At 35.2% G+C, this 25,808-nt stretch overlaps 1 protein-coding gene across 7 annotated transcripts; it reads right to left on the reverse strand.

The window, feature by feature from the left end:
* Window positions 1–412: 412 nt before the first annotated feature.
* LOC116727734 (actin-binding LIM protein 1-like) lies at window positions 413–23,894 on the reverse strand. 7 transcript variants are annotated; one of them, XM_032575352.1, is made up of 19 exons: window positions 23,588–23,892; window positions 18,763–18,906; window positions 14,924–15,107; window positions 14,733–14,839; window positions 13,961–14,087; window positions 13,745–13,838; window positions 13,198–13,285; window positions 12,186–12,253; window positions 12,008–12,064; window positions 10,390–10,467; window positions 9,148–9,312; window positions 8,127–8,156; window positions 7,909–8,038; window positions 4,175–4,239; window positions 3,492–3,537; window positions 3,373–3,380; window positions 2,209–2,283; window positions 1,901–1,981; window positions 413–1,441 (listed from the first exon to the last, which is right to left on the reverse strand). In XM_032575352.1, exons 1-19 carry the CDS (start codon window positions 23,841–23,843, stop codon window positions 1,328–1,330), a joined length of 1,917 nt encoding a protein of 638 aa, XP_032431243.1. In that variant the 5' UTR covers window positions 23,844–23,892; the 3' UTR covers window positions 413–1,327. The 7 variants fall into 7 exon arrangements, with proteins under 7 accessions (XP_032431243.1, XP_032431249.1, XP_032431248.1 ...); XM_032575358.1 differs by lacking the exon at window positions 23,588–23,892 and adding an exon at window positions 22,547–22,661; XM_032575353.1 differs by having other exon boundaries at window positions 1,328–1,441; window positions 12,195–12,253; window positions 23,588–23,843.
* Window positions 23,895–25,808: the final 1,914 nt, after the last annotated feature.

Consider the following 25,808-nt stretch of genomic DNA (forward strand, 5'->3'; position numbering starts at 1 on the left):
AAAGAGTTGACATGTATTCAATATAATTTAAATTGCACTTATTTGTTTGTTTTTATTATTTTCCATACATAAAGAGGACTTTTTTGTTTGAAAGCAAACCTTGTCATAAGGAAATACAGTAACTGCGTGTTTTAGGCTGCAGGCGCCATCTGTTGGTCGTACATTTCAAATAACTGCATCTGCTGGAAATTATTTATTTTTAACTAATGTGTGTTTTTGTGTCATTTTAATGAAAAGATAGGTAGTGAATGAATAAAGAAATTAAAAATGATGCAAATATTCAAAGTATGCATAAAACTTAAATGAAGGCGTCTGCTAAAAGCAGCTTAAATATGTGGATTTCAGAGTAAAGCTGAAGTCCAAAGTTAGAAATATGTGGGTTTTACATTTGAAAATCAATAAATACACAGTCTGTAAGAAGGAAGATTTTATTTCTGGTGCTTGAAGTGGTGATGAAGCAGCAATATTAAGATGCATATGTGGTAAAACATGAAAAGAAAAACATCTCCACACAATATTACATATAATTAAAACATTTCAGTGACGATTTATTCACACAATTCCTCCCTACAATCTCAAATCTGTGTTTCCATGTCTGTATGTCCTAGTAAAAAGAGTTAAGTTTTCATATTTTAATGCAACTCAAAACAAAGTATATCTGTTAGTCATCCAGGCATAATTTCTCTGCTTAATATATGAATTTAAAAAAAAATTCAATAAATTCTGAAATTAAATAAACCAAATAACTAAAGAGACTTAAAATAATTAAAAAATAAAACATTTTATGTGCATTTTCCAAAGGCCATAACAAACTGTCAGCAGTACAAACATAATACGAAGGCTGAAAGGATTATTCTTTACCCATTTTTTATTATTATCTGAAACTAAAAGGTTGATCTCTACAAACGATCCAGTATTAATCTAAACATGCTAAGCTAACATGCTAACAGCTAACACTCATGAATGGACAGAAATGCTTATTTGGAAAATTGTAAAATATGTATCAGTTAAACAGTCATAACTAGAAATTCCAGAAATAGGAACACTGTTTTCTATCGGGATGAATTAAATCTTACTAAATCAGTTATTTATTAAGCTATAAATAACTGTCAACTGTTAATAAACCTGTCATAATAAACACAACATCAACAGTTTCTGAGATCAAAGTATGAAAATTATCTTGCAGCTGCTTTACAGATGCTAATTGAGGCTTTAATTTTGAATTACTAACTATTTAGAGATAATTGTTTAATCTGAACATAAGGTGAAGTGAAATATCAACGTCAAACACCAAGAAAAGGAAATAAAGTCTAAAAATAACAAATATTTAGAAGAGATTTACTGCCTTCTTCATGTCATTACGCTTCCAAAGCGGAAGTTTGTCAAATTCCTGGATTTTCATCCCGAAGATTTCAAAGAATGAGTCTGGAGATAGGTGGCGCTGTGACAAACAAAGCAGGAGAGAATGAAACTAAAGAAAAACTGTAAATATAATTATACCTGTGTTAAACGTCACCCTGATGAGTATCTGTTATAGAAAGACACAATGCTTTTGTTTAATGATCTAAATGCTGACAATCAAGGAGAGCAATGGTAAGGTCACACACTGATGTTGGACGTGTGACTCAGTCCCAAAATGTGACATTTTACCCAAGTTATTGACTTAAAACTTGCTCCTATTTCCTGCTGAAAAGCTACTTGGAAGCTAGTTTTATCTTATTTCAAGTGTACTAAGATATTTACAATAAAATTTAGCCGAAAAATACTTGGTAAGATTTTGTGTTTTTGCAGTGAATCTGCAGAATCTGCCAAAGGAACAGCAGCTACACTGCAAAAACACAACTCCTTCTAGCCTCCAACCGTTCTGCATTTGGATCTAATCGTAATCTCGTCGTTTTACCTCGAGTCTCGTTCTGTCCACGTCCTTGGGGAGTTTCACTCGGCCTTCATTTGAGACTTTAAGCAGCTCGTATGGATAGACCTTGAAGGGACAAACACAGGCAGAAGATGCTTTTTAAGGACAGATTTATTCATATATAAACATTTATTTGTGTGACAAAGCAGATAATCTAAACAATAACTTCTGAAGTAGCAGCAACAAGACTGAAGTTAATAGCAAGCAGAATGACGATAAGAATGTTGTAAGAAATACAACAACGAACTCAGGAATCTGAACAGATAATAGAGTAAATATAAAACAATACTTGCTTTAGGTTCCAATAAATTAGGCATAGACACTCCTCTATCCACTCGGGTTAGTGGGAGCTGATCATCGGTGGTGAGCTACAGGATGAAACATGCAGGAAGTCATGGCGCGATGAATCAGCAGGTAAGCAGAGAGCGGATAGATTACTGGAAGGTTTCTAATAATGTTTATGTTTTTCCCTTTTGATTATGATCTATTCTCTTTCAATGTTATCAGAAGACATCAGTTCATTGATGTTTTATTGATAAAATGAACATTATGCTTGATATGAATCCAAGTTTACACTGCAAAAGCACAAAATCTTACCAAGTGTTTCTGTCTAAAAACGAACTTATGAGTAACTTTTCAGCAACATAAAGGAGCAATAATCCCTTAATACTAATGACAAGTTACTAGTTCCACTGACAGATTATTTCATTAATAATATGGAAAAAATGTTTTGTTACAAATGAAATAATCTGCCAGTGGAACTAGTCATTTTTTCCAATATTAAATAATTATTTACTTAAAACAAGCTCTTGTTTCTTACTGAAAAGTTTTTTATAAGTTAGTTTTGTCTCATTTCAAGTGTGCTAAGATATTTGTACTAGAAACTACACAAAAACACTTGGTACGATTTAGTGTAGCTGCAGTTCCTTTGGTAGATTCTGCAGATTCACTAAAAAAACACAAAATTTTACCAAATAATTTTGTCTCATTTCTGGTGCAAATATCTTATTACACTTGAAATAAGACAAAACTACATTTTCAGCTACATATAGCATCTTGTTTTAAGTAAATAATTCCTTCATATTGATGAAAACATTCTAGTTCCACTGGCGCGGTTACCTAGCAACCACAGCCAAGCTCAGCCCGTTACCTAGCAACCCAGTTCACTGGCAGATTATTTCACTCATAACATTGGAAAAATGTTATGAGTGAAATAATCCATCAGTGGAACTAAAACCTTTTCTTCAATACTAAGGAATTAACTTAAATCAAGTACCAATATTTTACTGAAAAGTTACTTTTAAGTTAGTTTTGTCTTATTTGACATGTAGTAAAATATTTGCATTAGTCCAAAAATTCTTGGTGTGATGTTGTGTTTTTGCAGTGTAGATCATTTTTGTGCCGTTGCACACAGTGAAGCGATAAAAGGACGACCAGAACGAGTCGCTCTCACACACCTTGAAGCCTGAAAGGAGAGGAGGAGAAGAAGAAGAGATCACCAGTTTAAAATTAACATCTAAAAAAGTTGGTAAAATTATGAGCAATGATGTTGAAGAGATAAAACCTGAACACTTACTGAATCTGTCACTGCTGGTGAGGCGGTAACCGGGCAGAAAACGAGGCTTCAACAGCAGAAAAACATGAGAAATTTTACATCTCTAATTTTAAGAGTTTTCTCATTTTAAAATTACAAGAATAAAGTTTAAAGCACTGTGGCAATAAAGTCATAGCATTACAAGAATAAAGTCAAAATACTTAGACTTTATCATATTACAATTTTATTCTTGTGCAGTTTTATTCTCGTAATGTTATCACTTTATTTTCAGCAAGTTTATTCTCACAATTTTATGACTATTCTCATAATTAATTTTTTTAAAAATTCTATTGATTTATTAAATTTCTTTCCTTAGTAATACTAATACTCCATCATACTGATGGGAAGAGACATTAAATATTATTACATTTTAATAAATACTCATCAAATATAGAGACAGCTATTTGTTAATATTTGATTAAATATTTGTTAACTGCCCCTTTAAGAAGATTCATAATCTTGATATGAAAATGAAAATTTGTTTGACACCTCATGCTTTACAGGACATGAAAATATCACATTATTATTGTCCTTCTGTAGTTATAAACTGAAAAATATATATATAAATCAATTTCACTCTAAAATTTCACTGTGATCAAAGTTGATTGATGAGTTAAAGCCATTTTTTCCTTTTTTTTGGTGGAACAGGGATGAATTTTGCTCACCAAACTCAGGAAGTTGTGGCTGAATCCGGGCAGAGACACAGTTTGGGTTGAGGAGGAATCTGGATCTGTGTGAAAGTGAGACAGCAGACAGATAAGCTCCTCATGAGACGACTTCAGGCTCAATTCCCTGAAACGGATCAGATTACTGAGGAAATCAGACTTTCAGAGCTGAACTGGACTTTCCTCTTGATTAAACCTGTTTATATCATGCGTACCAAATCATACCAAGTCTAGTTTCTAGTTTCTATTCAACTGCCACTGACAGCTGAATAAAAAATCTGGCAGCCTGAGTCATAAAAAAAAATCAGCAATAATCTGGGTAATACAGAATGTTTTAAAGAGAAAAACTGGAATTTCATTCGTTTATAAATGTCACATATTCAAACTAAATAGCTTGCTAATATTTAGTTAGCAATCTAAATAATTAACTTGCTAGCTAAAAAAAACAACAGCATTAATTTAAGTATCTGATGTATGGGTGCTGTGTGGGAGACGGGAACTACAACTCCCAAAGCTTTAGGGATTAATAAAGTTTCTATTTATCTATCTATTTACTTTGGAGCTAAATATTTAGCTTCAAATTAAATATTCAGTTAATTTGACGATAAATATTTACTTTAGTAGCTAAATATTTTGTTTGATGTTTAGCATCAAATTATATATTTAGTTAGTTAACCAGCTAGCTGCTAACTAGCTAACTAAATATTTAGCTAGCAAGTTAATATTTTGCTTGCTAGCTAAATATTTCCCTTGCTAGCTAAATCTTTACTTTGGAGCTAAATATTTAACTTCAGACAAAAATATTTAGTAAAGTTTAAGCTAAATATGTGCCACTCCTTGAGGTCTATTCCTAGCTAAATATTTAAGGAGGAGCTAAATATTTAATTTGCTAAATAATTTGTTTAGTTTGAAACTGTGACCTTTATAAATGATTTATAAAGGTCATATGACTTTGAAAAACTAGCCCTGATTTTTTCTTTTATTATTGCTCTTGATTTTTGACTGTAACGTTACAAACGGCACTTCATGCAGTTCAGCTTTAGTGAAATGTCTTTGTGTTTATAATTCAGAGCTTTTCCTAAAGTTTAAAACACTCATAAAGGTCAACCTTAAAGCTAATCACATGTAAGCTGCTACTGCCAGTGGCCTTGTATGTTTTCTTTTTCTCTTCCTTTTCTGTAAATCTGCAGCTTACTAATCAAATTGACTCCACTGGGAACTGCGCCACTCCCGGAGGTCTACAGCAGAGCTGATTGGCTCACCAATTATCAGCTCCACCAATCCCTGATGAGGCCTCCCTTTTTAAACCCAACTTCCTGGGAGAAGGCGCAGCTGATTCTTTGTTCAGACAGTTTGCCACTTTGCTGGGTGTTTGTTGACTGTACACAACATTGACTTTTTGTGAGATTTTGTAAATCTTTGTTACCTTTGTTAGTCCCTGTTGGGGCTTTGTATGTAAGCTTATAGTACTACTAGAGTTTTGTTGTTTTTTGTTTAACCTTGTTTTTGGTCCAGTTTTGTTTGGTTAAGATCTTTGGTTTACAACTCTGGTTGTTTTGTGGATATTGTTTTATTTAGTATTTTTGGTTATAAGACCTTAACTTTGGATTGTAGTTGTTTTTTAACTTTTTTATTTTGTTAAACCCAAACAATAAACCCCAAACTGATAAACCTTTAACATCTAGGTTTCTTTAATGTTACTTCTCCTTCCCCCTGGCTGAGCTGGGTGGTAACATAAGCCAAAACAAATTTCATATAACACAGATTTATAAAAGTGTTAGAGTTTGAATAGTCACTTGAATGAAGGTTAGAAATGCTAACTGAAAGCTCTACCTGGCTGTTTATAAACTGGACGCCTCCTGTACAAATCGAAGCCTGGAAGGAGGACGAACAGTTAGCAGGACATTCGTTTCTCTGGATGTTTCAATCAGAATCTCTGCTTCAATTTTCCTGGTTTTCTGTTTGAGTTTCTGCTGCTTAGTGTTTGACAAATGTCAAAAATAGAAAATACTTCAGTCAGTGACTCCTGCTGATTGATTGTTCTTATTTATACCAAACAGGATAAAAACAAGGCTGCTGTCAACAAACACAACCTTAGGAATGCCTAGATAAACTTTGGAATATTTATTGTAACAGAAAATATTCAATAAAATGCTCAGAAACGGATAAAACTCATCAAAATCTGAAATTAAACTAGTTTTATCAGTAATCTGCGTCATGTCTGGACTCTGACCACTAGGTGGCTCTGTTTCACCAGAAAAATAATCTTTTTCTTCTTTGTTGCTGTCATATTCAATAATTAATAAATTAAAATATTATTGATATTATTGATAAATATTATTTGTTATATAAATAAATTACCCACAGATTAATGTCTTCAAGCCTTTATTTCTGTCAGATATGATTTTCTGCTTACATCTGTTTAGGATACATATTTATTGCAAAATGAAAACACAACATTTAAGTTAGAATATCACAACACTATATATATATATATATATATATATTTTTTTTATAATAAAAAATACTTTTTATTATAAATTTAATAAAAAGTATTTTTAAAGTTTCTTGTTTATAATGCTGTAAGTGCATTTGTCAGATTAAAAAAAGCACTTACAACTTTTTAAGTGCTTTTAAAATGTTCTAATAATGAACAGGAGTTCATTATTAGAACATAATGAATATGAGTTCATTAGTACTCATATTCTGATTTAATGAAAAGGACTTTCTGTTCAGGAGTTATTCAGATGAGAGTATTTTAATAATAATATCAGAGAATAAAGCACATTGAAAAAGTATTCACACCTCCAGAAGTTCCCCTCATTTTGAAATGCTGAAACTTTGATGAACATTATTGGGATTTTATTTGACACACCAACATTTATGTAACTTATTTACTTTTTAAATTCTTTTATGCTTGGTTGTTCAGATTTATTCTCGTTAAAAGAGCAGGATTTGGGTCACTTTCTTTCAAAATGCTTGATATTTATTTAGTTGAGTTAAAAAAAAATTAAATTAAAGCTAATTTAAGTGCAGAAAAATAGAAAAATGAAAGACATTTCTGAGTTTGAAAAGTTGAAAATGTTTGACTTTAGAAAATCAGAAATTTCTCCCTTTTTTTTGTCCAGAAAATTTCTGAGATTAATCTAAAAAAATGTCTGAGTTGTTTCTATAAAAAATGTAAATTTTTGAAACTTAGAAATTTCCTCTTTTTTAAAAATTTTATTTAGTTTTTTGGTGGAAATTTACTCCTCCATTTTTGTCTCTCCACAACGGCCCCAATATGCCGTCATGCATTCTTAAACTACAGTTGGAGGCCATAAAAAAATCACTCAGAGGGCCTCTAAATGGCCCCCGGGCCACATTTTGGACACCTCTGTCTTGGTTTTCTTTCAACTGTAACTCTATGTGAAAAGCAGAGATATATTATTTTCCTTACGCTTTACATCGTGCTCTACTTTGTGTTTATCTGTCATAAAATCTCCCCAAAAATATTTTTTCTGAAAGGAAGGAAAAGAAAATGAGCAGATGAGGTTTCCTTCTTTTTTGGAGAGAAAGGTGTGATTAAAGGAGAAGCAGGTTTCATTTTTGTACCCGGGTCGTAAAAAGGGAGAACCCTGTAACGTTAAAGAGGTGAAATGGATACAGGAAGTGATGGAGAAGTGGAAAAACATAGAAAAGGAGAGTAAAGAATGAACGTTGTTATTTTCTGTAATCATTTGTTTGTTTTTCACCTGGTCGGTGGAAATGCTGCGGTGATCTGGACAGAGCCGGACTGTAGCTGTGTCGGCACCACATGGTTTGACCTCCAAACGGACCGTCACTTGAAGATTTTGGCACACATGGTCTCGTTGCAAAGCTCTCCTTAAAAAATGGATGGAAAACATGCAGATGAGTGACTGGTTGGGTTTTAACCTGGAGCTACAGCATGAGGTGAGACGGTGGTTTTTACCTCTGTGGTTTCAGACACGTTTCCTGGTGACTGAAGCAGAAAAACAGAGAAAAAATTACAGTTACAGAAACTTAACTTCCTGTACAAGAAGGAACCAGAAGAAACTGTCACTCAAATTGTTCTCAGATAGTTTAGCATTAAATCTAAAAGTTTAGGATACATCTTTATTGCAAATATTAAAGATGCAGTAGGACTTATGCCAATGAGGAGCGGCAGGCATTGCTAGCCAAAACGTTAGCAGCAGTAACGCTAATACACAAATAAACCTTAGTTCTGCTAACGCTAAAGTGCTATGCAAACACATAACACTTTAGCTACCTGTTCTGCTAAATAGAAAGTGAGGAGGCTCTGAATACAATTCATATATGAATTTTTTCATTGTTTGTTTCATCAATATGTTAGTCTAAGGCCACTGCAGATTTGAACAAAAGGAGTAAATTTCCACCAAAAAACTCGGAAGTTATGACATTAATCTCAAGAAATGTTTTTGAAAATATTTGAAAATCTCTGATTGTGAAAAGCTCAAAATTTGCCAAAAGAAAATGATAATTTTGAGATCAATCTAAAAAAACTTTCAGTTTCAAAAGTCACAATTCTTTTACTTTTCAAACTATTAAGTCAATAATTTCTCAATATTATGGAAAAGTTCTAATTCCACTGGCAGATTATTTAATTTATAATGTTATTAGTGAAATAATCTGCCAGTGGAACTAGAAACCGGGTTGCTAGGTAACGGGCTGGGCTTGGCTGGGGTTGCTAGGTAACGGTGTCAGTAGAGCTAGAACTTTTCATCAATATCAATGAATTATTGACTCTAAATAAGCTCTTATATGTTGCTGAAAAGTTACTTGTAAGTTAGTTTTGTCTTATTTCAACTCGACTTATTATAGTAAAAAAACTTGAATATTTGTCTTTTCCCTTTAGAGCTATGCTCTACTTTGTGAAGATTCATCACATAAAATCCCAGTTTTATGCTGCGATGTGTGAAGTGTGGAATCAGGTCTGTGTCTGAAGGCGTTACCTCCGTCAGGCTTCGTCCGGTCGCAGCGTCTCCTCCGTCGCCCAGAGTGCAGGAGTTCACAGACTTATAGGAAATCATGTCTGGATGCTCTATATCATATATAGCCTTGACTCTGGGAATTGCTGCTAAGTCTCGGTAATCAATAATCTCATTATCTACTTTTGCCTGGAAGAAGGAGCGGAGACGTTCACAAACACACACAGAGACAGCAGAGGTTAGGCAGAGGGGAAACTGACAGGTTTACGTCTCAGCAGGGAGGAATCAAGCTTTAATCCCGCAGCACCATGACTCCCCTGCCGTTGGCACTTCATAGCCTGAATCTAACAGTTCTTCCACCTGTTTCTGTTCAAAAGATCAAGGCTTTGGCTCACACGGTGCTTTGGTGGGAATTAAAGAATTCTTCTTTTAACAAACCACAGTGAAAGGCATTATGCAGGAAAACACACCAAAACACCATTTTATTAAGCAGCTCAGCCTCTTATGAGGCTGATTCACTCTAAAGGAGAAAATGGAAACTAAAATCACATTTTCACAAAACAACGAAAGCTACTTCCGATCAGTCAAGGTTCAGAGATTTTTAGAAAATCTAAGTATGAAGAAACTGACTCTTATGCAGTTTCCATAAAATGTCCTAAAACGAAACATCTTTCATAATCGCCTTGTCCAGGTGACGGCCCTGCATGAATAAAAGAGTTTAACTGAAATAAGGTGCAAGACGTGGACGATACTGCAAAAAAACAAAAGAATTGTCGTAGATTTAAGTCTAGTTTCTACCGCAAATATGTTATTTCACTTAAAATAAAATAAAACTGATGTATAAATAACTTTTCAAGAAGATATAGGAGCTTGTTTTTGTTTAGAGTCAATAATTCCTTAATATTGGTGAAAAATTCTAGTTCCACTGGTGCCGTTACCTAGCAACACCAGCCAAGCCCAGCCCGTCGCCTAGCAACCCGTTTCTAGTTCCACTGGCAGATTATTTCACTTACAATATGAGAAAATGTCTTATTAATACTAGTGCTTTATTTTTAAAAAAATATTAAGGAATTATTTACTGAAAACAAACTCCTGTATCGTTCTAAAATGTTACTTATAAGTTGGTTAAGTCTTATTTCAAGTGCACCATAGTACTTGAGTGCACCGTAGTACTACCAAGTACTATGATGTCATAGTACTTGGTAGGATTTTGTGTTGTTGCAGTGTAAGAGAAGATTCTGGAAATGGGGCAGCATCAGAACTTACACAGATGGTTCTGCCGGGGCTGCTGGGAGTGCAGGATCCGGGTCGGGAGCAGGAGCTTTCAGATGACGATCTGTTGGGCTGGAGAACATCGAACAGTCTCAATGTTCCTCAGATTAGGGTGGCAAGCAGCAACGATTCAGTGTCTCGGTGCATTAAGGGAAGAATGTCAGTTCAACCTTACAGCCTTGAAAAGCAGAAGTGGAGCCTGCTGCACAACCAACAAGAATGCAGTAAGTGGTTTCTAGATGGTAAGTCAACAACTAAGCACTTCATCTTTTCCAGCAGTCATTGTACAGCGCATACAGCGGAAAAACCAGCTGACCAAATGTCATGGAGCTCTGCTTGGGTTGCTAGGTTACGGGCAGAAGTCTGCTGGGGTTGCTAGGTAACGCCGCGGTGCCTGCTGATTTGTGACGTTACATTCTGGAGTTTTTTGAAACGGCTCAATGTCCAGACAACAAAACACTTTAATTTAATGCCAAAAAAACATCTGGGTGTTTTTTTTTGTTTTGAGTGTTTAGATGGTAAAGAACCAAATGGAAGAACAAAAACGTACAAAATGTGAATTTTAAAATCGAACCATAAGCGGCGGCGGACATTTCTACTTCCGTGAACAGAGCACTGATGTCCGACGTCTATGAGCTTGCTCTGTGTTTTGGTCACTTTGGGGTCGTAAAGCGTTCACACAGAAGTTTGAGCTCAGTCACATTTAATCAGAAGTAAGAACAACCACAAAAAATTTAATGTTTTTTTCAGCACTAAAAATGAAATTGAGCATCAAGACCTGCTGTGTGAAAACTGGACTGTTGCTCAGTTAATCTATATAAGTTGCACTTTATGAAATGAGACAGAAAATATTAAAACATTTCATTATATTCTAATTGTTTGAGCTTTACTTTTATTACAAACTTATTTTTGCTGTGGAAGTTAGAGCAAACTGGGATGCTGCTGTGAATTTAGGAAAGTTTGCACAAAACACAAAAATCAGAAAAAAACAGCAAATCATGCACCAAAATCAGAAAAGGAGTGAAAAATTCTCATCAGTAATATGCCAAAAATTAGTATTTTTATTCAATTGCAAATAAAAAACATACCTTACTTCAGTTAAGTTTCAAAGTTTCATCCAACATTTTGTCGTGCTGCAATTATAAACTTTATTTGGATTTTATGTGACCATCAGTTCATCCAATTAACTACAGTCTGGAATTAATTAATGTCATTTTATTTGAAAACCAAATAGTGACAAAATAACTAATATTTTCAATTCAAAAACCTTTTCATGCTGCTGATATAGCTAAAATGTTTATTGCTTTTAATCTGTTAAACCAACAGATCGGTACGACGGCATATTAGAAAAAAGGAAGAGTATATTTCTGCATTTTCTACAAAAAACAGAAATATTTAGATTTATCTCAGAAGTTTTGAAACTCATTTATTTCCATGAGGGCATAAACATTTTTCAGAGCCTTTTTCATTAATTCCTAATGAAATTCATAAAAGTTTGTGGTTGTTGCATGACAAAATGTTTAGAGTTGCTGGATGTTTTTCATGTTTATTAATCACTCAGTTTGGTTTGACCTGCAGCAGTGCAGAAAAACAAACTACAAACAATAAAGACCTTCAGTTCACGTGGGGGGAAAAAGAAATCAAGACATGGAGTCTTTGGTCTGCTGATCTAAAAAAGGAAATGTGAACAAGTGATGTTGTGACGCTAACGCTGCTTTAAACAGCGTGAAGCTTGAGAGAAACGACACAGTTGGTAAAACTAAAGCGTGATTCTGGTTTTGAATCTTTACATTTCTCACCCTGCAGCTCTCCTCCGCTCTGCTGCTGTCTTTGCAGTTTGGATGCCAGATTGTTGAACCTGTGAAAATGTCGACAGTTAGCTTCAAAAAGCCAGAAACCTTCCAAAACCCAGAGCGAGGGTTTGGCAATAAATCAGTTTGATTGATTCAGTGAAATTTATGAAGATTTAATTTTTGGAAAATTTGGATTTTTTAACTCCTTGGTTTTCATCTTGTTTGACAGTCTATTTATTTCAACTTTACCACAACATTTTAAGGTCAGGCTATGATTTCTCTTTTTTATTTACTATTTGAATAAAATCAGAATATTACAAGAATACAGCTGTACATGAATACAGTGGAAATAATAAGATTATTCTCCTAACATTACGACTTATTTTGGTAATATTAAAACTTAATTAAGTAGTAATTTTACGAGAACTACTGCATGAAAAAAAAACTTAAAATGAGGAAAGTTGAGCATCTTGTGAAGTTATACTTGGCGAAATGATGGTGTGTTGGAGCCATTTTAGATAGAAAAAAAAGTTTTTTCTGGGATAATGTCTCCCAAAACAAAGAATTTTCTGAGTTTTAAAAGTCAGAAATTTCTTTTTTTTATAATTTCTTTCTTTTAATCTAAAAATTTCAGTTTTTTTAGCAAATTTTTAATACTTTTTAAACTCATAAATTTCTTAGTCCTCTAGAAATTTTCTGAGATTAATCTAAAAATTCTGAGTTTTTCAAGCTAATTTTAAACTGACCATATTCTGGTAACTAGACGAGAACTACTGCATGAAAGTAGTTCACTGCATGAACTGTATTATGCTACAGTTTTTAAAATTGTAGCATAATACGGTACAAAGCCACTTTTTAAAAATATTTTCTGTCATTTATAATTTATTCTTTACAAAAAAAAATTAAGGGGGGAAATTGATTAAAATCAGATGTGTTATGTTATTTGTAAGCCGTGTCGCCGGCTCTACTCACAGTAACAACCTCATCAAGCTGAATCAGTCGTACTCACCCTGTACGTACATTTCCTCTCCTTCTGTGAACATTTTGCCACATCGGCTGCATTTTGCACAGCCGGGGTGATAGTGTCGTTCTCCAGCCTACAAACCGAAAACAGGCGGATCAGGCTGTATCAATTATATTGTTTAATGTTCCATTTATTATGATCAATGTTAAAAACACAGGATCTATGGTCTATACAAAACATATTCATTATATTTTTTGCTTAAAATCATTCTTAAATAATGACATTTTATGGTGAGTTCTGCCTATTTTGAGTTCCTTTCAGAATTTCTAGGTTGCTAGGTAACGGGCTGGGCGTGGCTGGGGTTGCTAGGTAACAGCGCATTGTCAGTCTAATGTGACTTAACATTCGGGAGGTTTTTGAAAAGGCTCATCTTCCAAACACTAAAAAACATTAATTTATTCTAAGAAAATAAACAACTGGGAGGTTTTAAAGCATCTGATCTGTTTTCAGAAGCAGTTGAGACCCAGATATAAAAACGGACAAAAATAAATGTTGCTAAAACAAGACTATGATTAAACATGACCTTTCTCACCTCAAGGACTTTTCCTGTTATGAACCTCTGACACGCTTCACATTTGACCCCAAACTGAGTCTGGTAGTCCCTCTCGCAGTACGGAAAGCCATCCCTGACACATGAGAGCACACACTTTCTGGTAGGTTCAGATTTTAGAAAATATCTTTGGTTTATTAAAACTAGCTAAATAAGGCAAACCTAAAAGAAAGCATGAAGGGAAGGGGGTGTACTTACTTATTGATGTACTCCCCACTCAGGATCCTCCTGCAGGATTTACATTTGAAGCAGCCGAGGTGCCACTGAGCTCCCAGCGCCAACAGAGCCTGGCCGTTCTTAATGTCTCTGCCGCAACCAGAACAATCTGACGGACAAAACACAAAGATACTCACGTTCAAAAATACTTTACTAATCCCAAAGGGAAATTAGATAAGGTCCGGGAATGAAATACATAGTTTATTCTGAGACCTAAAGAGCAGAAATTTTACATACAGTATAAGTAGAATAATATAGTGACAATACTGTGAACTTCACTTCCTCTTGAACTGCAAACAGTACTTATGTGTGTATTAGGAAAAGGAAAAACAATATACATCTACATTTCTAGACAAAAAAAACTCCATAAATCAAACATAAAAGAATATATATATCTGCTTTTATTTTTAATTATGTCAGTTTTGGTCCTCCATACGTAAGTTCCACAGTGTTGTATTTCTATATGAAAGTGTTCTGACCAAATGATATAATTATGTAATTCTGTCCCAGTGGCTCTAATTGTTTTGCTTCTGTATAAATTAACTTAATGGATCAGGAAGTAACTTATTGATTCACTTAAATATTAATTTGTTTGTTTGACTGTTAAGTTTGACTGTTATTAGACAGTGATGTGATCTTATTGGCAGCCTAAAATTCTTTAAAGGGCTGCAATCTTTGGACACCTCTGGAGGTTTAGACCATCAAAGCTCATGATTTATAATATTTTATATGAAATGAGGGTATAACTACTCACTGTTGGGATGTGGGATGTGATTAGAAGGAGACGTGGGTTCATTGCAGCGCTGACAGAGACATTTTTTTCCCCTGAAGGTGACAAAGTCGCCTGCAGGGAAGGGCTGCCTGAGACGCAGAGAAAACAAACAGAGATAAGACCAAAACGTCGCTCCCTCAACCTAAAGCTGACAGATTATTGTGTTTAATTACTTGCACATGGTGCACACGAAGCAGGCCGGGTGGTAGGACTTTCCCAGGACGGTGACCACCTCCCCCTCCACGAATTCGCCGCAGTTAGTGCACGGCGTGCCGTGGAGGCGCTGGAAGTCCACCGGGCAGAGGCAGTCGCCGTTCCTCATGAAGAAGCCGCTCAGAGCCAGATCACAGCCGCACACTGGGGGAAAGGCAGACATTTAAAAAAAATCAGCTGCTGGACATCGTATCGTTTAGTATTTATAGATAAGATAAGATAAGATTTATTTGTCATTGTCATCAACAGATTACAACGAGATTGAGATTTGCTCGACTCGAGTGAAGATGCAGGTTATGTGTGTATACTGTACATAATATACAAAGATAAAGAGATTATTGTTAGCAAAAAAATAATTTAATCACATGACAAATTAAAACAATAACAATAATAATTTCCATTTGCATGATTTATTGTTTTCTCTCTCTTTTTACCCAAAACTGGTCTACAGTCTGGTCCAGTGGTCTCAACTAGCCTTTTTTAAGGGTTAGTTGAGGCCAACTAAATTATTGCTAACTAAATATTTAACTAGCAATCTTAATATTTAGCAAACAAGCTAAATATTTAGCCATCTAAATACTTAGCTAGCTAGTTAGCAAGCTAAATATTTATCTTGCTGGCAAAATATTTAGCTGTCCAGCTAAATATTTAGCAAGCCTGTACTAGTTAATGTGTTTGGATTCATCTTGTTCAAATACTTAGCTAGCTAGTAAGCTATGTATCTAGTTTGCTGGAGAAATATTTAGATAATATATTTAGTTAGCTTGCTTACTAAGTATTTAGCTGGTTAGGTAAGTACTTAGCTAGTAGCTAGCAGGCTAAATATTTATATTGCTAGCTAAATATTTAGGTCCAAGCTAACTATTTAGCTTGGAAAGTAAATATTTAATGTGAAATTAAATGCTTAGCTTGCAAGCTAAATATTTAGCTTCATAACTAAATATTTAATTTGGAATCACAAGGTGAATGACACGGTGAAAATATCACTGAAAAATTAAAATTTTCTGTTATCCTTCTATGACACCCTAAAACAAACCAAAATATTGCTGTTTATTTCTTATTGCGTATCTTTAAAAACGTCATAGTTAAACTCTATACATAAAATTAGTTTCATGAAACTGTTAAGGAAAGAGAACACTGTCTAATTTCTCATAGAAGTCTTCAGAAGGAAGCTAAGGTTTCACAGTTTGAAGTATTGTCTTTTATTAGACTGTTGTCACTTTTAGGACTCCATACAAACATCTTAATGTAACCAGAGCTTATGTAATCACACCACATTTATTGTCAATCTAATGATAACGATTCATCTGTTTGACCAGACTTTCTGAAACGTTGCTGTTCGGGTCGTGCATGTAAATCTTTGTCTCTGTCAGCTAAGTGGCAGCTGCCACTGACCTGCTTTCCTCTCCACTTGTTTGGAGATATTTGATACTCTGTCCTTCAGAATGCACCGGGATGCCAGAAACAGATTTACGCCGCTCTATTCTGGTCCGCTGAGACTCACTCAGAGAAAAACTGTAGGATTTAAATAACTTTTTTCCCTATGACTGTTTATTTATTCCACTTCAAAATCACAAAACCTTACAGAGTATTTTGGTCCAGTTTTTATTGCAAATATTCTAGTACACTTTAAATAAGACAAAACTACCTTCAGCAAGATATAGGAGCTTGTTTTAAGCCTATAATTTCTTAAAACTGATTAAAAAGTTCCACTTCCAAATTATTTCACTAATAATATGAGAAAAATTTCTCGCTATAAATTAAATAATCTGCCAGTGGAACAAGAATTTTTGGAACAATATCAAGGACGTATTTATTTAAAGCAAGCTCTTATATCTTACTGAAAGGTTACTTGTAAGTCAGTTTGTCTTATTTCAAATGTATTAAAATATTTATACTAGAACTATCTAGTGTTGCTGCTGATCCTAGGATATATTCTGTAGATTCACTGCAAAACACAAAATCTTATCAATTAATTTTGATCCAGTTTCTAATGCAAATATCTTAATACACTTGAAATAAGACAAAACTAACTTACAAGAACGTTTAGTCAAGACATAGGAGCTTTTTTAAGTAAATAATTCCTCAGTACAGATGAAAAAATTCTAGTTCCCCTGGCGCCGTTACCTAGCAACCCCAGCTAAGCCAGCCTGTTACCTAGCAACCAAGTTCTAGTTCTAGTAAACAAAAAAAAAAAACAACTTTGTAAACATTTCCACCATATTAATTTACAAAAACATACAACAAGAACTGCAACTCCTGATTAACCTGATATGTGACACTCATCTGATTCTAAACATTTAAATCCTCATTTCTACAGATTTAGAGTTTTTCTCCTGCTGAAAGTGTCTTTGTTTTCTCCAGGCTGTAAACAGCTGAGAAACAGCAACAACATGAGCAGCTTGTCAGGACTGATTAGTCGGGACAAAGGCTTGCTGCGGGAAATATGTCGGCTATGAAGCCGGGTAACTGCTGACTGCAAACCCAGGAGGATCTCACAGCGACCCAGATGATTCCAGATGATTGAATAAATTCAGATTCATGAGGCCTAAAAGGGATTTGATCCATCGCAGTTTGTTAAAAAAATACAAGAAAGCTTGTGTTACATTTAGATCTTTGCCTAAGTGTAAAATATATGTTAAAAATGCTTCCATGCACAGGTCAGGATAGGTCAATGGTCTACACAAAACATGTTCACCACATTTTTTCACTCTTAGGTAATGAGATTTCAATCCGATCAGTTCCGTATATTTTGAGCTCCTTTCAGAATAATTTGTTTTATAGGCATGTTGTCACTTTAAATGCAAATAACACAACAAAAACACAAAATCTACCAAGAATGTTGGTCTGGTTTATAGTGCTTTATAGCGCTGCACACGTCTTCATAAAACTAACTTATAAGGAACTTTTCAGCAAATATAGGAGTTTATTTTGAATCAATAATTCCTTAATATTGGTGACGTTCTATTTTCACTGGCAGATTACTTCACTAATAAAAAGTGAAACTGGTTATAATTTAACTTATAACTTTCCCAATATGTAATTTAAATAATCTGTCAGTGAAACTCCAACTTTTTAATCAATATCATTTTGTGTTTTAGTAGCGGAGCTGCTGCTGGCCACGCCCCCCAACTCGACGTTTGGCTGCAAACAGATGCGCAATAATACAACTGTACATCTTTGAAAAGCGGAAGTGGGGCCTCCTGCACAACCAAGAAGAACGCAGCAAGTGGATTCTGGAAGGTAAATCAACAACTTAACACTTGTCTTTTCCAGCAGCCATTGTATACTATACAGCGCATACTGTATATTAATTAAAAGTTTATTTATTTCAGCAGTAAAACCAGCTGACCACATATGTTGAAGCTGTACTGGGGTTGCTAGGTAACGGGCGGAATTCTGCTGGGGTTGCTAGGTAATGGGCGGAATTCTGCTGGGGTTGCTAGGTAACGGCAGTGCCTGCTGATTTGTGTCGTTACATTCGGAAGGTTTTTGAAGCGGCTTGTTTTCCAGACCCCAATAAACATTATCTTATTGCCAAAAAACGGCTAAATGCTTATTTTAAGCACTTAAGTAAAAAACATTCAAAATGTGAATTTATTAACTGTTTATACTACACTGTGACTGATTTGCTGACAATATTCTTAAACTTCATATGGGAATAACCCATTGTTTAGCTGAACTGGAGCATGTGAGCGTTACCTAACACAACAGCAGCATCCAGGACTGAAATAGACCCAGTTATTTGGTGCAAAGGTGAGGAAATGTTTGTGATTTTTGCAGACGTTTTCTGACTCACCCTTGCATGTGAAACACTTCAGGTGGAAGTAGCTGCTCTGCACTCGCAGCGCCTCTCCTTTGCACAGCGCTCCACATCTGAAGCACTGGATTTGCTGTTTTCCTCCCAGAGGACCCGGCTGGCAGCCGTCCAGGGCGTGCAGCACTACGGGGCGGAAGAAACAGACACATCGGTGACGAGGCTGATTCATGTAAAAACTGTCACATTTCATCCGTTGTGTCTTTGCTGCCTCACATTTTTCTCCTGTTTAGATTTTTCTGTCTCTTCTACTCTTCAAATGAGGCTTTACTAACAAACACTGACCCTGATCATCACACCACCACCACCGTGTTTGACTGCTGTCTTAGTTTATTTATTTTTACATAAGACCAGGTTGGTTTGTACAGTTTCTGTCAATAAAAAATGTTATTGTTGATTGAAAACTGTCTTTTTATGAACTTATTCAGGTTATCTTTCTTGTTAAAAATGTTTTGATGATCTGAAGTATCATAGTGGGACCATATGGAAATCTGCACATTTTCATATCATTTGTGAATACTCAAAGTAAATAAAAACTAAATTAATAAAAAGTTTAATTATTATTTTTGCAGTGGTGTTCTAACTCTTCCTGCAGGATTTTTTATGCTGTTGGTTACATTTACCCAAACGTTTACACTAAACATTCGATTGGATTTGATCAGAAATCATCAGAAATGTGTCAGAATAAAACAAAATTAAAAACTTCTCACTTTAAATTAAATTGTATTTGTGTTCAATTTATTGTGGGAAAATCTTTCTGACGACCAAATAAGCAGCGGTGAAGGAAATATTTTCTCTGAAGACATGAAGATGTCTCCATCTAAGTACGTTTTATTGGTTGGATCCATTTAATGTTTTTTAGTTAAATCAGACATTTCTTTATGTTTATTATTTACTTAAGACTCTAATTTATTCAATTTATCTAGTAGTTTAAACAAAAAACATTTAATTGGACAGAAAACTATCAGACATCTGCCTTTAAACCTAAGAGTTCATCCTGAATGGGTTTTTGGTATTTAAACTGGTCTAATCCTCTTTTATTTGAGAATAATAATAAAGGTTGCTGTGTTTTTCCTCTGAGCTTCATCAGATCTTTAACTCTGGGATCAGAGGAACTTTAATGAACTCGAGGCTTTGTTTTTACTCTGATAAATCCCATCCACTGAAGGACGCGCGTCGCCCTTCTTAACTCTGTTTAGTAAATTCAGGCCGCGGTTGCGGCGTCACGTTCAGCCAGGTTACAAGAGCAAAAGGTCTGAACAAGTAAGCAGAAAATGTTTCATTATAATCCAAACTCTGAGCCTGTTCTCTTTTTACTGTGATTGGGAGAAAATCCAAATGGAAATGTACTTTATTTGGTGTGTGGCTTCCGGTCTGCCTAGCAACAATGACCGGCTTGTTGGCATGGCAACAGGAATGCCGCCTAAACTGCTCTAATGTTGCTAGAGAACGGATCCTGATTAAACAGCAGTTTTTCACTTTTTACTGTAAAACTGTGAACTTATTATGATAATTTTGACTTTAGATCCTGTGTTATAAACTTGATATCATTCAAACATCTCTTTCTTCGTCGCTCCGGTCTGTGAAGAAGCTGATCTGGTGTCGGGTATTAACAAACGTTCAATTTAGAAAGACGGTAAATGGAGAGAAACCGGAGAGGGGGCGGCTAGTCGCTCAGCCTGTTATCTTCAGCTATAAAAAGCCGAAGATAAAGCTGGAGTGAGGGTGGATTGCTTCTTTTCACTTTGTTCTATTAATATTCCAGCTGAAGAATTCACACTTCCTCCAGTTTTTACGTTTTTAGGCCTCCAGTGGATTTTAATGGACACGCTCCATGATGCCATGTAAAGGGCAACATCAAGGTGTAAATTCAGACAAAGATAAAAAAGTATCTAAAAAATAAACAAAAGTAAGAATAATATATTGCATAATAAGGATAAAATTCTAACATAAAACAATGTTCATTTATTAGAAATACCTTTATCTAAGGAATGTGCAACTGAATAGGATATTTTTAACAATATACATAATCTGGGTGTGTATTAAAAGACAATATGAAAAAAAACAACCTGTGTTAAAATTTCAGAAATTTTCTAGAAAACACTTGGAAATTTGGACTTTTTAAACTCAGAAAACCTCCGAAAGTAAAAATGTTTGCATCAGTTTTTGTTTTTGGCTTTTTCCCTTCATAACGATCAACTGAGTCTTTGTGAATTAAATTTCAGGTCCCTACAGGTCGCCAGAGGTCGGGCAAGCATTAGTTCAAGCTGTCAATTTCACTGTCAGTTTTAAGCATCCAGCATACCGAGGTGAGTGAACCCTCAGTGCATTTGTCCTGTTCTTTTGGGGAGATGTGAATGCTAATCGGACCAAAAAAACGAACTCTGGTCCGCCTACAAATCTCAGTCTCCCTATGGCTGAAGTGAACCCTGGTGCGGTTTAAAGGCGTATGTGAATGCCAAGCGAACTAAAGACCGCTCCAAAAGCAGGAAGCGGACTACAGCGCAGGGCATTCTGGGTAAATACAACCAAGGAAACATGATAACTTAGAGCTAGCAGGAGAAATGACTTATAGAAATCCTACAGCCACTAAAACCTGATGGCTCCATTTTTGTTTACATTTTGTGAAGAAGGAAGTTGCGCTCAGTGTCTTCTTCAGAGGTTTTAATGTTGTTTCATTCAGTGGCTCTTGCTGCAGCGCCCCCACAGGCGAGGAGGGGAACAACTTTTTCAATTAGTTTGGATCATTTGACGAAAGAGAACCGCAGCAGGAAACGTAACAAATGTTGCAACTTTGGTCCCAAATCGAACCGAGTATCAGGAGGAAATACTCTCAGTTTATGTTTTATGGAGTTTTATTGACAAAAACATCCAGATTCTTTTCAAACACAAGTTATTGTGAGTTTATGTTAAAATATAAATATCGGCTTTCATGGGGTTAGCTGAGGTGTTAAACTGACCCTTCAACAATAATTTCACTCAGATTGAACAGTGATTATGGGACATGTGTCTTCATGTTCCATAATCATAAAAAGTGCAACGCTGCATTCAGAGACGGCTCTAATATCACAATAACTTCTGTTGTCCTTGCACTTTTACCCACTTGGCATCGTTCTTATCACTGGAAGTTAGTTTTCTAGCATTTCCACAGCTGAGCTTGAAGAATCTCAAGGAAGTTTTAAAACTATAGTTTGAATCGTATCGTTTTGTTCCAAGAATCCACAAAACAAAACATTTTTGTTCAACTTACTGTCAAAAAACACCTAATTTCAGTTTAAAGGGCATCTATAAACCAAGACAAACTTTTTTTTGAAGTATGAAGCAAATTAAACAAAAAAATGAACAGAGAGAAAATGTAAAATTCTGCATATTAGTTCAATTCCTCAACTTCAACCCAAAATACTAAAGAAATAAACGTCTTGATGTAAAGTGAATAAAAATTAAAGCTTTTCTTTAGGTGTTTTAATGCCTTTTTGACTGTATTTTCCTTAATAAGAATTTAAAAACAAATATAAAATCTCTGTTCTTTGATTTCAAAATCTAAATAAATTTCCTGGTATTATGAAAACAAGATATTTTGTTTCGCTAAAGAAGTTTTTGAGCCTCTAATCTTATTTTGTTTAGCTTGTAAGTTTTGCTGATCCGTGTCCTAACATCGACCCTGTTGCAGTTTAAAAAACTGTAGATATAAAGTGTAAATAAGCCTAATTAATTCAAATACAAATCATAAAGTTTGCATTTGCAGAGAGAAGTTGGGAGATTTTACCTTTTTGTTTCATGACTGCTGATTGTTCCCAGAGCGAGGAGACTAAACCAACGAACTGCTGCTGCAAGAGGAAAGGGGGCGGTCTGAAAACACACAGGGTGTGTGTGTGTGTGTGTGTGTGTTAAATTCTGTTGTCTGTCTGATCCATGACCTCATCTGTGATGAAAAGGGAGGAAGTCTGGCGGCTCATCCGCTGGGAGAAATGACCTTCCTTCATTTCATAAAGGTCTGACTGATTATGATGCTTCAACTTCAACAAATGAGAATATTTATTAAAAGTTTCTTTAGTTCTGCAGTAAAAGCAGCTTACAAAATGTGCTGGAGCTCAGATTGGGTTGCTAGGTAACGGGCGGAATTCTGCTGGGGTTGCTAGGTAACAGGCGGAATTCTGCTGGGGTTGCTAGGTAACGGGCGGAATTCTGCTGGGGTTGCTAGGTAACGGGCGGAATTCTGCTGGGGTTGCTAGGTAACGGGCGGAATTCTGCTGGGGTTGCTAGGTAACGGCGCAGTCTCTGCTGATCTGTAACGTCACAGTCAGAAGGTTTTTGAAACGACTCGATTTGCAGAAACCAAAAAACCAACTTTTGGTCAAAAACTGGCTGAGTGTTTGTTTTTATTCTAGTTTCTCTGGAAAACTATTTCACTAACAGCAAGACATTTTGCCCATTTAAAAAATTTCATTAAGTTAACTTTTTTCATTAGTATTGAGTAATTATTGACTTAAAACAATCTCCCATTTCTTGTTGAAAAGTTACTTGTGGGTTAGTTTTGTCTTATTTGTAATAGAATCACTGCAAAAACACAAAATCTTACCAAATATTTTTGGTCTTGTGTTAGTGTAAATAGCTTTGTTCACTTGATATAAGACAAAACTTACAAGTAACTTTCTTTAAGTCAAGAATTCCTTATAATTGATGAAAATGTTATTTGTAAGTTAGTTTTGTGTTCTTTCAAGTGCATAAATATCTTTGCACTAGAAGTTAAACCAAGTCGACTTGTTAATTTGTTGTGTTTTGCAGTGTAGCCGGAGCTGCTGCTGACCTGAGACCTCTGCAGGAATCCCAGCCAGCTTCTCACAGACGATGTAGTCGTCTGGGTTGATGAAGGGCAGCTGCTCCATCATGCACTGCTTGGGGATGAGGTAGAGGACCTCGGCTAGCTGCCCGTCCTCGATGATAGACATGCGCCTGACCGAGTTCTTCCTCTTGACCCGGTCCAGGATCACCATGTCGCTGCTGTTGCCGGAGCCGCACAGCTTCCCCAGGCTGTTGAGGTTCAGGAGGCTGGAGCGGTTCATGCCTCCAGCCGGACGGACCGCGTCTGAAACCAGGCAGCACTCTCCAGGCTAGACTGCTCTGACTCCTTATCATTATCAGTGTGTGTGTGTGTGTGTGTGTGTGGGCGTGTGTGTGTGTGTGTGTGTGTGTGCGTGTGTGGGCGTGTGTGTTTTCCACCAGGACAAAGGCTAACTCCTAACTCAAGCCCCCTAAGCAGATTAGATGAGGTATATTTAGTGTTTCTCTTCACGGCAATCAGAGGTTTTAAATTCAGGTAACCTTCTCTCCTCAGTTTGAGACGCTTTACCTCATGCTGTGATTATTTAACTACACTGCAAAAACACAACATATTACCAAGAATGTTTAGTCTAGTTTACAGTGCAAATATCTTACTACACTTAAAGTAACACAAAACTAACTTATAAGTAACTTTTCAGCAAATCTAAGCGCTTGTTTTTGTCAATAACTCCTTAATCTATATAAAAAAGTTCTAGTTGAACTAGCACATTATTTCACTTACATTACGAGACATTTTCCCCTGTTAGAGTAAATAACCTGCCAGTGGGACCAACTTTATCATCAATATTGAGAAATTATTGCCAAGCTTTGATATCTTGCTGAAAAATTACTACTAAGTCAGTTAGTCTTGTATCAAATGTATTAAGATGTTTGTACTAGAAACTAGACCAGAAACGTACATGGTAAGATTTTGTGTTTTCTACCAAAGGAACAGCATATACACTTCAAAAAACACAAAATCCAACCAAGTATTTTCATCTAGTTTTTATTGTAAATATCTCAGAACATTTGAAATAAGACAAAACTAACTTACTGATAACTTTTCATCAGGATATAGCAGCTTGTTTTAAGTCAATAATTTCGTAATATTGATGAGAAAGTTCTAGTTCCACTGACGCCGTTACCTAGCAACCCCAACCAAGCCCAGCCGTTACCTAGCAACCCCGTTCTAGTTCTAGTTCAAGTGTTTTATTTCACTTAAAACAAGACATTGTTTCCATGTTGACAGTTGAAATAATACAGTGAAACTAGAACTTTTTCCATCAATATTAAAGGCAAATGTACTTAAAACAAGCTACTAAAATATTTGAACTCAAATGAGACTAAAAGTATTTGGTAAAGTTTTGTGTTTTTGCAGTGGTCTTACCATAAAAACACCATAAATTCTACCATCTTACACCAGAATGTGCTTCTGTGTGTTAGTTAGATTTTTTTGAGCTGCAGATTAATTACCGATTAATTAATCTAATTAATTACCGGTTAATTAATCTGCAGATGGAGAAACAGCTAAAAGAAGCGATCCTTAGTCCCTATATTTATCTGGACAGTTTGGTATTTTAAGGAGTTTGAATGATTAGAAGAGGTGACAGCTTGATGTCTGTGAAATGACGTAATGAAAACGCTGACTGAAATGAAAATGAGCGAAGAGCTCCCCCTGGTGGTCTGGATGAACACAACATGACAACTAGCGAGTGTAAACCAGATGATTTTTTATTTCTGAATAAAAATGTTTTACAAAGGGGAGGCGGGCAGACCTTTGTGAAAAGAACTTCTTCTCTTTATATTATTTATTTATTTAGTTTTTCTATTTTTTAATATAAAGAATAATGTGTAAAGTAAGACAAATAAAAAAAGTAACAATACATTTTTTCTTTTGCCTGCCTCTGTTTCAAACGGTTATCTAAATAGATATCATGGTATTTGAATTGTAAATGTTTGAAATAACTAATTAGTTTTAGTAACATTTCAATATACTTAAATAAAAGTAAAAACAAAATGAGTTAAGAGTGAAAAATCTTTTCTACTAAAGGCTGTTCAATCTGATTTAATTTGTACTAAATTATGAATCAGACTGACACAATTTAATGTTATGTACAAATTTTAGTATTTAAAACAAATAAACCATAAAAAGCAGCAAATTCAGGCAGAAGAAACATATTTTTATTAATTTATATTTATTGTTTTTG

The sequence above is a fragment of the Xiphophorus hellerii genome, chromosome 10, assembly GCF_003331165.1.
Source record: "Xiphophorus hellerii strain 12219 chromosome 10, Xiphophorus_hellerii-4.1, whole genome shotgun sequence".
Taxonomy (NCBI): domain Eukaryota; kingdom Metazoa; phylum Chordata; class Actinopteri; order Cyprinodontiformes; family Poeciliidae; genus Xiphophorus; species Xiphophorus hellerii.